The 11588-nt window shown below is 54.6% G+C and overlaps 1 protein-coding gene and 1 long non-coding RNA gene across 2 annotated transcripts; one reads left to right on the top strand and one right to left on the bottom strand.

Moving 5' to 3' along the window:
* Nucleotides 1-1448: 1448 nt before the first annotated feature.
* LOC142841164 (uncharacterized) lies at nucleotides 1449-4348 on the bottom strand. Its single transcript, XR_012909023.1, has 3 exons — nucleotides 4277-4348; nucleotides 3765-3980; nucleotides 1449-1627 (listed from the first exon to the last, which is right to left on the bottom strand). It is a non-coding gene; the product is annotated as an uncharacterized LOC142841164 (long non-coding RNA).
* A 570-nt stretch (nucleotides 4349-4918) lies between these two features.
* Nucleotides 4919-7673, top strand: Cebpa (CCAAT enhancer binding protein alpha). The gene has a single exon (XM_075984487.1). The coding sequence runs from the start codon at nucleotides 5177-5179 to the stop codon at nucleotides 6248-6250; it is 1074 nt and encodes a 357-aa protein (XP_075840602.1). The 5' UTR covers nucleotides 4919-5176; the 3' UTR covers nucleotides 6251-7673.
* The last annotated feature ends 3915 nt before the right edge of the window (nucleotides 7674-11588 follow it).

The raw sequence follows: 11588 nt of genomic DNA, 5'->3' as shown, positions 1-11588 counted from the left end.
TAGATAGACCAGGTTGGATAAAACTGACAGAAATCGGGCTGGAGAGGTGGCTCAGTGGTTAAGAGCATTGCCTGCTCTTCCAAAGGTCCTGAGTTCAATTCCCAGCAACCACATGGTGGCTCACAACCATCTGTAATGGGGTCTGGTGCCCTCTTCTGGCCTGCAGGCATACACACAGACAGAATATTGTATATATAATAAATCAATAAATATTTTAAAAAACTGACAGAAATCCACCTGCCTCGGCCTTTCGAGTGGATTAAAGGTATGTCCCCACCCCCTTACCCACATCACTATTTCTCTAAAGCTGAATCCCAAATGAAAATCTAGTGCTCTAGCACATTCTGAAATTTGCTTTTTGTTTATTTTGCTGTACTGCAGAGCCACACTCTCAGCTTACTAACGAAGTCAAGGCAGGTGTTCTACCACTGAGCCACACGTCCAGTTCCTTCCTAGTGGAGTCTAGGCAAGTGCTTACCACAGGGCCACACCCGTAAACCCTCACCAGCAGATTCTAGGCAGGGGCTCTCCCACTGAGCCACACCCCAGCCCCTCACTGGGGGATTCCAGGTGAGTACTACCGCTAACACTATATCCCCAGCCTTGAGGTAATGTTATTTAAGACAGGAAATCTAGAATAAATGTACATAATGGTTTCTAGGTTTTGGTGGTAATTTTTGGAGGATAGAGTTTGGGTTTCTTCTCTCTCTCTCTCTCTCTCTCTCTCTCTCTCTCTCTCTCTCTCTCTCTCTCTCTCTCTGTCTCTCTCAGTGTTCCTCTGTAGCTTTGGAGCCTATCCTGGAACTTGCTCTGTAGACCAGGCTGACCTCAAACTCAGAGAGATTCACCTGCCTCTGCCTCCCAAGTGCTGGGATTAAAGGTGTGCCCCACCACCACCTGGCTTTTTTTTTTTAAGGCAGTCTCATTATGGAACCCAGGCTGGCCTGAAACACACTGTGTCACCTCGTAGGTCTTGAACTCTTGGTGAGTGTACAGAATCTGTGATCCTCCTGCCTCTGTCTCTGAAGTGCTTAGATTATAGCCACGTGTCAGCAAGCTCTGACTGAGTGGTAATTTAATAAAACATGAAATGGGGGCTGCGGCTTGTACCATGGATCTTGGTCACACAGGCACATGAAGAAGAGGTGCCCATGCCCAGCTTTTGCTTTAATCAGGGCTCCTTGCTGGATGGGAGCCTTACAGCAAAAAAGTATCAAGAACTTCTCTCTCAATTTGCTAAACAAAACTAACAATGAATTTTTAAAACTTTTCTGCAGTTTGATTTGAATTTCTCCTAGAATCTCTAATGTCTGCTTTTACTTATCTAACCGCTTGGAGTCAAGGGAAAAACATAACACAAACAACAGGAGAAATTACACGCGGGCTGTAGTCGGTGGATGGGAAGAAGAAACAGGAAATACTGATTCTCAGGAACTCAGGATTTTTTTTATCTGTCGCATAATTATGATCTTATGTGGCATCCACAGTTATGTTTCCTAGCAGGGTGTTTGGTGGAGAATAACCTCACGTGGGTTTCCTAAGATCGGGCTGAGAAACCCGGCACAGTACCACACCAGGCATCCTCTGATCATGCCAGAACAAAGTCAGTTCCTCCATGTGACAGAACCTGGAAAAAAACAGAACCTCAACAGTGTATGCTACTAGAAGCCAACAAGGCCGAGAACAGTGCAAGAGGGTCTTATTCATCAGCATCCACAGCATGTTCTCCCTTATCCTTCCACACGTCCTACAATGGGCACGTGGAGAAATTCCATAACTTGTCTAAGGTCACTCAGCTAGGATTTTAAAGGAGTCCCTCATTCACTCAGGGCCTCCTGGTGAGATAGGGCTTGTAATCTACTGGGTGATTACCATAGCTTCTCCAATAACTAATAAACGATGAATAAGAAACACTCCACTCCACCACAACTCAGGCCAGTGCCCTCCAGGGGCTTGGAGATGTCCCAAGATGGCAACTCCAGTCAGAAGCCCGGCATCTTGCTTAAATAGGTCCTGCCCTCTGTGCCCGTCCTAGAGGCCTCTGTAGCTCCTCATACCTGGAGGAGTAGGTTGAAACAAGTTCTTTCTGTGTGGCCTAGACTGTCAATGAACCTGTAATCCTCCTGCCTCAGCCTCTAGAGTGTTGAGATTGCAGGTATGTAGTCTCCATAGTTTCTCATCTAAATAAAAGCCCCTCTCCATTTCAGCCAGAGTAGACCTCTCAGGAACCCAAATGGGACAAAGAAGCACCCAGAGCAGCCACCGAGGATAAATGCCTCTGAGATAAAGCCTTCTTTCCCTTACCTAGTATGGCCTTGGCCATCAACCCAACCCTGTCCACGGATCCAGTCTTATCTAGGCCCCTCCCTAGCCTGCCCACACTCCAGCCTGTCAAACACCTTGTCCTTTGTTACTGGCACAGGCCCTGTGCGGAAGCCTCTCCACCTTTGCACCTGCTGTTCCCTCCTTCAAGGGGGGAAAAAAGAGGCTTTCCTTCCTTATCCTTCCAGCGAATTCCTGCCTGTTTCAGTAAATACCTCCAAGGTTCACTCCTCCAGGAATCCTTTCTTACCTCATGTTTCAGTCTGCTGCTGTGGGATTCTACAAACTGAGTTCTGTAAATATACATGGTCGATCCTCACTCCCCTAGAGGCTGGAAATCTGAGACCAAGTCAGTGGCTGGCTGCCATCTCCAGAGCCCAGTATTGGAGGGGGGGGCTGGGTGTCTCCATGGTATCATATATAGCCCTAATCCCCGTTTCCATTTCTAACGCATGGGACCATTTCATGGGGATGGCTTGGCCCCTGCTCTTTTGGTGTCTCCTCTATGATCCTCTTCTTACCAGCTGACTGAATATGACATGTCTGTCCCTCTACCCCGTCCCCTCCCCCCGCAACTGAGAAAGGTAAAAGAATCCTGTCAGTTATGCAGGAGCTGCAGAGTTTGGGGTGGGAGCCCCACTCCCCATCCCTCACCTCACATGCTCCTCACACCTTTCCTTGTTGATGACTGTATTCCTTGTGCTCCAGCTTCCTCCAACCCTAAATTCCTGCGCTTGCACAAGTGAGCACAACCGTGGATACGTCTGGTGTGAGCCTCCTGCTTATATCTCTCCGAGCTAGGAACTTTCTCACAGCGTTCCCTTTCCCCTCAGGGGGAAGACAAACAAACAAACATTATTTTTAGCTTAGTAGAAAGCTGAAAATCCCATTTGGCTTTTCAGGATTTCTCTCCAGGGGACTCGCCACAGGTGCATGGTATATAAACGGGTCGCGCATCTGGCCCAGGGCGCGATGCTCCACTCACACCAAGTTATTTATTTAGTGTATCTGCTTTTTACTCTTTCCTTTCAAAAGCATCAAGCTAAAAATATCTTGTTTATGCGCTCTGGCCCGAAAATGAAGCAGTTGGGCCATTAATCACCGAGAATATGTTGAATGGGAATTTGATTAAAGTACAGGATGCGTCCTCCAGACGAGGTCGGTTCTTCACTGTAACCACAGTGGAAGCACAGAGGGCCTCCCCAACTGAGTGAGTTGTTAGCCGCGCCTCCTTGAGCCTCCTAGGCGGATAGCAGCGCCTTTCCTGGGCTAAGAGGCCAATGCTATTGCATAGGGGGTCTTAACCTGCGCACCCTGGAGTCTCAAAAAAGGGGACCCCCCAGCCTGGAAGGCAGACAAACGAGGCTCGGGAAGATGTCAGGCCTCAGCTCAAGAAGCCGCAAAAGACTCCTAGAGTGCAAAAAGGAGAGACGGGTGCTCACCAGGCCCCAACTGCCCCCGACCTCCGCGGCCGCGATCCAGGTGGAGAATGAACCGGACGCCACGTGGCTGGGGAGCCTGTGCAGGCGAACTCCTACCCACAACTGAGAGACTGCAGGCGGCGGGAGGATCTCAAGGACCCGACAGGGTGTTCCCAATGGGTGCTCAGACTCCATAGCCAGGAACTGGACACTCGGGCTGTGGAGATTAGTGCCCACCTGTATGACAGTAGGGAAAGAAAACCGTGGCTTCAGGCCCCTGACTATGGGTCCCGCTTGGGGATCACGCTCCCGGAGTCAAGTTCACCTCCTCACTCTCCCACACCCTGCTCTCTCTCCAACACCCTGCCCTCTCCCCGCCCCCGCGCGCTTGCCCTAGTGTCCTGTTCCGCGTGTCTCGGAGGACCCACCCGCCAGTCCCGGGGGGCGAGGGGGGGAACCCAAACACTTGACCAGAGGCTCCACACAGGGTAGCAGAACCCGCCTTTTAAGCCTAGCAATCCTAGCGCTCTGACCTGGAGACGTAATTAAAAAGAAAGTTTTCCAGCCAGAGCGGACGGACCGGCCAGGTCCTCCCGGCTCCCGGGTTAGCGGCCGCCTCCGCTCCCTGCTGGGTCCTAGCGCCCTGCTCTGAAGATCCCGTGGGACCCCGGGGTAGAGAAGCTGGGCGGGGAAGAGGTGCTCTGCCTGGAATCAGTGGGGTCGCCTGGAGTTCAGAGATAAAGACGCACAATCTCAGCGCTATGGACCTCGCCACTCGGCGGTGTGCGCTAGGTTGCTGGTCCAAAGCAGTCCCCAACCTCTCGCTCCTCTGCTCTCATCCACAGCTGGGGACAGGCCTAGTCCTAGCTTTTAAGACCAGTCTGCACCACAGTAGCTCAAGACTGACAATCTCTCTCCACCCGCTACCCCTACCCCTCCCTGCTCGGCCTCTGGATGCTCCCGGGCTCCTTAGTGTTGGCTGGAAGTGGGTGACTTAGGGAAGCTTAAAGGAGGGGCGCCCAGCCACGGACCACGTGTGTGCGGGGGCGACAGCGCCGCCAGGGTGGGGCTCAGCGCAGGCCGGGTTGCCTTGCAGCGCAGGAGGCAGTGGGCGTTGCGCCACCGCCTCTCTCCTCTAGCACTGTGCTCCCGCCCCACTCGCCGCCTTGGAGAGGCACACACAGAGGGGCGGACTCTAAGACCCAGTAGGCACCATTCCTGCCCTCGCCCTTGGTCCGAGACCCGGTTGGACACCAGGGGGCGATGCCCCGACCCCATATAAAAGCGGGTCCCGCGCGGGCCTGGCAATTCGCGACCCGGAGCTGCGCGGGCGCGAGCTAGTTGGGGCTCTGGGTGGGCGGCGGCAGCAGCGGCGCCACGCGCAGGCTGGAGGCCGCCGAGGCTCGCCATGCCGGGAGAACTCTAACTCCTCCATGGAGTCGGCCGACTTCTACGAGGCGGAGCCGCGGCCCCCGATGAGCAGCCACCTCCAGAGCCCCCCGCACGCGCCCAGCAACGCCGCCTTCGGCTTTCCTCGGGGCGCGGGCCCCGCGCCGCCCCCAGCCCCACCTGCTGCCCCGGAGCCGCTGGGCGGCATCTGCGAGCACGAGACGTCTATAGACATCAGCGCCTACATCGACCCGGCCGCCTTCAACGACGAGTTTCTGGCCGACCTCTTCCAGCACAACCGGCAGCAGGAGAAGGCCAAGGCGGGCGCGGGCCCCGCCGGTGGCAGCAGCGACTTTGACTACTCGGGCGCCCCGGCGGGCCCCGGCGGCGCGGTCATGTCCGCGGGGGCGCACGGGCCCCCTCCCGGCTACGGCTGTCCAGCAGCCGGCTACCTGGACGGCAGGCTGGAGCCCCTGTACGAGCGCGTCGGGGCGCCCGCACTGCGGCCGCTGGTGATCAAGCAGGAGCCCCGCGAGGAGGACGAGGCGAAGCAGCTGGCGCTGGCCGGCCTCTTCCCCTACCAGCCTCCGCCGCCGCCTCCGCCACCGCACCCGCACGCGTCTCCCGCGCACCTGGCCGCCCCACACCTGCAGTTCCAGATCGCGCACTGCGGCCAGACCACCATGCACCTGCAGCCCGGCCACCCCACGCCACCGCCCACGCCCGTGCCCAGCCCGCACCCTGCACCCGCGTTGGGTGCTGCGGGCCTGCCGGGTCCGGGGGGCGCTCTCAAGGGGTTGGCTGGCACGCACCCTGACCTCCGCACGGGCGGCGGTGGCGGCGGTGCCGGTGCAGGCAAGGCCAAGAAGTCGGTGGACAAGAACAGCAACGAGTACCGGGTGCGGCGGGAACGCAACAACATCGCGGTGCGCAAGAGCCGAGATAAAGCCAAACAGCGCAACGTGGAGACGCAGCAGAAGGTGCTGGAGCTGACCAGTGACAATGACCGCCTTCGCAAGCGGGTGGAACAGCTGAGCCGTGAACTGGACACGCTGCGGGGCATCTTCCGCCAACTGCCGGAGAGCTCCTTGGTCAAGGCCATGGGCAACTGCGCGTGAGGCGCGCGGCTGCGGGACCGCCCTGGGCCGGCCCCCTGACCGGGGACTCGGAGAATGATTTCGGGTCGCTGGATCTCCAGACTGCCCCTGCCCTGAAAGCCAGGACTAGGAGATGCCGGTATCGTCTGAAAGCTTGGCCTACTCCGCGTGTCCCCTCCCTTCCTCTGAGCCGGACTCGGTGTGTCTAAGATGTGGGAGTCAGGCCGTTGGTTTCTCCTTGAGATGGGGAGACTTTACCGCGGAGCTGAGCTGGGAGCCCGGCCATTCTAGTATTAAGGAAGTAACCCTGTGCCTTGGATATTCAAAACTCGCTCCTTTTCCTACCGAGTAGGGGGAGCAAACATGTGCCTTGATATTTTATTTGGAGGATTCCTGCCTCCCCCGAGGCTGCAACAGGCCCCCCACGAGAGAATGAAGGGTGCAGGCCCAAGGCAGGAGGAAGATTCAGGAAGCTGAGATCCCGGCAGCGCTCTGCAGCGGCCCCTCAGTCCCGGTCCTTAGAGGGGAGGGACTTAGAGAGTTGGGGATTTAAGTCTAAGAGTGCCCCCCCACCCCAGCTACTTGGAGGCGGAGGGTTCCTAGTTCCTTGCTTTTCCACCTCCACCTTCACTCCCCACCTCAGCTTGCAACAGGCTAAGTTTCGTGGGTGAGTTCATGGAGGGGGGGTACCACCCCCAGTCAGACCAGAAAGCTAGGTTGTAAGTAAGCCTGTGGTTAAGGGGGTAATGGGAGACAGGAACCCAGGTTTCTGGTCTTGGGGATGGGGAAGGAGAGGACACCGGGACCATCAGCCTTGTGTGTACTGTATGTCGCCAGCCGCTGTTGCTGAAGGAACTTGAAGCACAATCGATCCATCCCAGAGGGACTGGAGTTATGACAAGCTTCCCAAATATTTTGCTTTATCATCCGATATCAACACTTGTATCTGGTCTCTGTGTCCCAGCGGTGCCTTGTGCAATGTCAATGTTCACGTCTATGCTAAACCACCATTTTATTTGGTCCTTTGTTTTGTTTTGGTTTTGCTCAGATTCTTGCCAAAATGAGACTCTTCGCTGGCGGCTGGGGGAAGAAGCTGAGGCTCTCTTTCCTTTTTGGTTTAGGGATTTTGGGTTTTTTTTTCTTTTGCTCCCGGAGGACCATCGAAATGAAGTGGGCCTCTACTGTTCCCCACAGTGGTCCAAGGGTGTCCTTGTGGGTCTTAGCTTCCTCCAGCTGAGACTGCGCACAGGCCTCTTTCCCCGCCCACCCCCACCCCCAAAGGCCCTGACTCTGGGTCTGGAAAGAAAGCCACCTCCAGCCGTTTGTGCACTATGGCTGGGAACAGGGGTGGACTTCTCTTCGTTGGGGGGGAGGGGGGAACACACGAAGTTTCATGCTAGATGTCGTATGTATTATATCTATAATATAAACATATCAAACTCAATTTTGGTGTCTTTTTACAACCAGAAAGGAGCCACATGTAAAGTGTGTTCTGGGTTCCGCTTGAAAAGGAGTTTTCTGTGTCTGAGGTCTTACGTTTGCATCTCTGAGTCGCTCTTTACCTTGGTGATGTGTGTTGGAGGGTGGGCTGCCCCCGAGGAAGCCACGTAGCAGTCAAGGAATAAGGACTCTAAGCTGCGAATGCCCACAGTCAGAAGACTGAGCTCCTTTGGAATTTGAGGGTGGAGGGGTAGTGTTGTCTTCAGATCGTGGTTTCTCTTTGCACCCCAGAATAAGAGGGACCCAGAAGAGAAGCACTCTGCCTGAGGATAAGCCCACCCAGAAGCTCTTTGTGTAAAGAGACCCTTTGGCCACATTTCCAAATCACTCAGCTCCTCTCAAGGGAAAGAGGCTTACCCCCACCTTTGCCCAGCCTTCCAGTGGGGCCTTGGGAAACAGGACTCTTCACCCCTCCCTACTTTGCAGACTCCAGGGACGTCCAGAAGGACAGCATGCAGGCTGAGCACCCCTTTGGACCTGCCTTCAGCCTACCTAAGGAGGGGGCCACAGCTCACATAGCACCTGTCTAGGATTTATTAGTCCCACTTTCTCCATCCTGGACCAAGCATTGGATTGGCATTTAATAATCACACACCCACTGCTGCAACTGCCCCATAGGGTACAGGCATTCCATTGGATGCAGTAACAGCCCAGTAAGGAAAGGGTGGCCTTCATTGCTATCCCTGTCTGAACCAGGTTACTGGGCTCTTTTCACCTGGCGTGTGATTGCTGAACAGCTTACACTATATACTGGTGAGAAATAGCAAGGACTTTTAAATTCTGCACTTTAGAATTAGCAGCCTTGGCCAACAACTTGTCTGTCCTGCCGCCCTTTCCCCCTCTGCCCTCTGTCCTGGGCTTCGCTCCCTCCTCACCCATGGCTGCCCTTGGCAGAGGAGAGGCCACAAACCCGGTGAGGAGGCGGTGGCCTGCCTCATCAGCCTGGGAACTAAGGAGGCAGAGCCCCACCGCCTGCCTAGAGGCTGGGGCAGGCCATGGCTTGCAGGCCCCAGCAAACCCTCTCTGAGTTCAGTGCGAATTCCAGTTTTTCTTGTTTACAGGGAATGATCCTTGACTTCCCCCTTTGCCCCCAGAACAGGTCCTCGGCTGAGCGGGGGAGGGGGCCATCTTGCTCTCCTTCCCCTACCACCTGAGGTAGGTGTGTGTGTGTGTGTGTGTGTGTGTGTGTGTGTGTGTGTGTAGGGGGAGGTCGTCTCTCCAGGGGCTCATAAAAGGGCACTCTTCCCTGCACACGGAATTTCCTGCCTAGAAGCCTGCCCTGGGAACAAGAAAGACCCAATCACACAAGAGAAGCCTCCAGTGTGGTCTGGTAGATAGTGTTGGGGGGAAGGGGACAGTGGGGTGGCCCTGTTCAGTGTGTACTCTATGCCTAGATAGCTGGGGGTGGCCTTCCAGGCAATTCAAACTTCATGAATAACTGAATGTATCCCTAAATATTCGTTTGAATGCCTTCTTATGCCAAGGCATCACTGAGAACAGACCCAGGTCTTACCCTTGGGGAGCTGACAACCCTGTGTCTCCACGCCGTGTCAGAGTGACAGATAAAGGCTTTTTTCTGATGTGGAAACAGCAGCCTGAACCCTATACCTAATGAGGCCAGCTCCACATGGACCATGTCTTCAAATGCCTGCAGACTTCTGCCATATGTGAGCCCTTCCCAGGACAGACACTGCCTGGCCTTCTTTCTCTGTCGCAGTCCTAAACCCTGTGTCCCTTGGCAGTCTCCAGGAAAGGAACACAGGCAGAAAAAGAGAGAGAGGAGGTGACTCCTTTGCCACCAGATAGCTTAATTCTGTCACGAATGTCACCCTTATCTCTTAGATCTCCTGGGAATCTGTGAATATGGGGTTTGGCCCTGACACCTGCCATGAGCCACTGGGAAGGGTGAGGAGTGTCTGCCCCTCCCAGATCTCCCGCCCCCTCCTTCCCAGCCCAGGTGGAACCTGCCAGGCCTCCACCAAGCTGCCGATTTCACAAGAGAGGAGGGGGCCTCTCAACCTTCGTCTAGAAGGTTAAGGGGCATAGAAGCTCTGGTTTTGCTTAACCAAGGGGCCTCTTTCTCCAGGGCACCCATGGGCTTTCTGTAGCCATGAAGCATTGTTCTTCTTGCCTGGATGATGTTGACATTCTAGCTGCTGTTTTGTTGTGTTGGTAGATAGAGGAAGCCCTTTTCTTTTCTCTCATCTCCTTCCCTTTTTTTCCCTTTCTATCATCTCCCCTTCCTTCCCCTCCTCTCACCCCCTTCCCATTCCTTTCCCCTAATCCACCAAGAACTTTTTTTTTTCTTGCTCCTGTAAGGCTACCTCTTCTTTCTCACCCTCACCCACCACTCTCCACCCTTATCTTTCCCCATGGATGGAACATTTAACGAAAGCTGTAACCTAGGAAAGAAACCAATTCACTATCAAAGCATCCTAAGCCCCATCCTAGAGCAATTAAACAGCCAGATGGAATCTCTGGGAAAGCGCATTAATAACGCGAACAATCTGTGCAGGCCGGCAGCAGCCCAGGAGCCTGGAGCAGGGGTGGGGCTTGGGGGTGGGGTGGGCAGAGGAAGGCTGGGGATGCCGGAGTGTGAGCTCCCAGCCACATCTTGCCCATGTGGTGGCCAGCAAGGGACAGGGCCATCCCAAGGGTATGCTAAGTCTGCCCGCTGCTGTGTTGTGCCCTCTGGCCTCTGCAAGGCCCACTGTGCATCCCGGATCCTGGTGGCTGCAAATAGAGCCAGACAAATGTGGAACCCATTACTCAACCAGCCACAGCCACAGCCAGCCCCATTCTGGCACCCGAGCCCTTCGCTTCTCTTCACTTTTGTTTTTATTTGTTATTTTCTAGCTTTCTGGCCCCACCCATTAGGAACTGGCCTCCCTGGGTGTGTGTGGAAGCCTTTCCTCTCCCTTTGCAGTGCCCACATCCACTCCTCGTGGACGTGGACAAGGGCAGTAGCTTGCCTGAGCCCCTGGAGCTCCCCGTAGAAGTGAAAAGCCTGGGGTCCATGTGGCTGGGCTGCTGTGAGGGCCTGGAAAGGGCTGGGTGTGAACCACAGGACCCACTTCTGTCGTTCCCAAGCCTGGTCTAAGCAGAGCTGAGAAGCCAGACTCTTCTATAGCAGTTCCGCTTTTGCAGGCTGGGGGGGGGGGCGCACGGAGGTACAGTGAAATGAAAAAGCGTGCATGCTCTCTCTTTTCTCTGTGCTGGGGATTAAACTTAAGGTCTCATGCATATTACACAAGTGCTCCACCACTGAGTTGCAGCTCGGCCCTTTTCAGCATCATTATCATTGTTATTTTGAGACAGAATCTCCCTGTGTAGCCCAGGCGGGGCTCAAGCTAGTACTCTCCCCTCCTCGGCCCTTTGCGTGCCTAGGATGACCAAGCAAGCTGCACCTTACCTGGAAATGATGGTGTTTTCTTACAGCTATCAGACTGGGGTGGAAATATGCTTGTTTTAACAAGTCTCCTTTGGGGAGCTGGAGAGATGGCTCCGTAAAATACTTGCCTGGCATGAAGATCTGCATTCAATCCCCAGAACCCATATTAAAAAAATAACAATAAAATAGAAAAAAAAAAAGAAGGGATTGGTTAGTGGCAAATGTTTGCACTGGGGAGGCAGAGAAGTGGATTTCTGGTGCTTGGCCAGCCCACCTAGGCTGTTTTGTGAGCTCCAAGCCAGTAGAAGACACATACACTCTACATGAGGACTGTACATCTGTGCATCACACACACACACACATACACACACATGTACACACAAACACATTCAGAGCGAGAGTGCAAAAGAGAGACACAGAAAGGAGAGACAGAGACAGGAAATGTCTTTGTGATTCTTACAGACCAAG

Source organism: Microtus pennsylvanicus, chromosome 1 (assembly GCF_037038515.1).
Source record: "Microtus pennsylvanicus isolate mMicPen1 chromosome 1, mMicPen1.hap1, whole genome shotgun sequence".
Lineage (NCBI taxonomy): Eukaryota > Metazoa > Chordata > Mammalia > Rodentia > Cricetidae > Microtus > Microtus pennsylvanicus.
This window is presented reverse-complemented; position numbering and strand designations above follow the sequence as displayed.

Coding starts and splice junctions, on each gene's coding strand:
- Cebpa (XM_075984487.1), top strand. CDS start 5,177: ATGGAGTCGGCCGACTTCTACGAGGCGGAGCCGCGGCCCCCGATGAGC.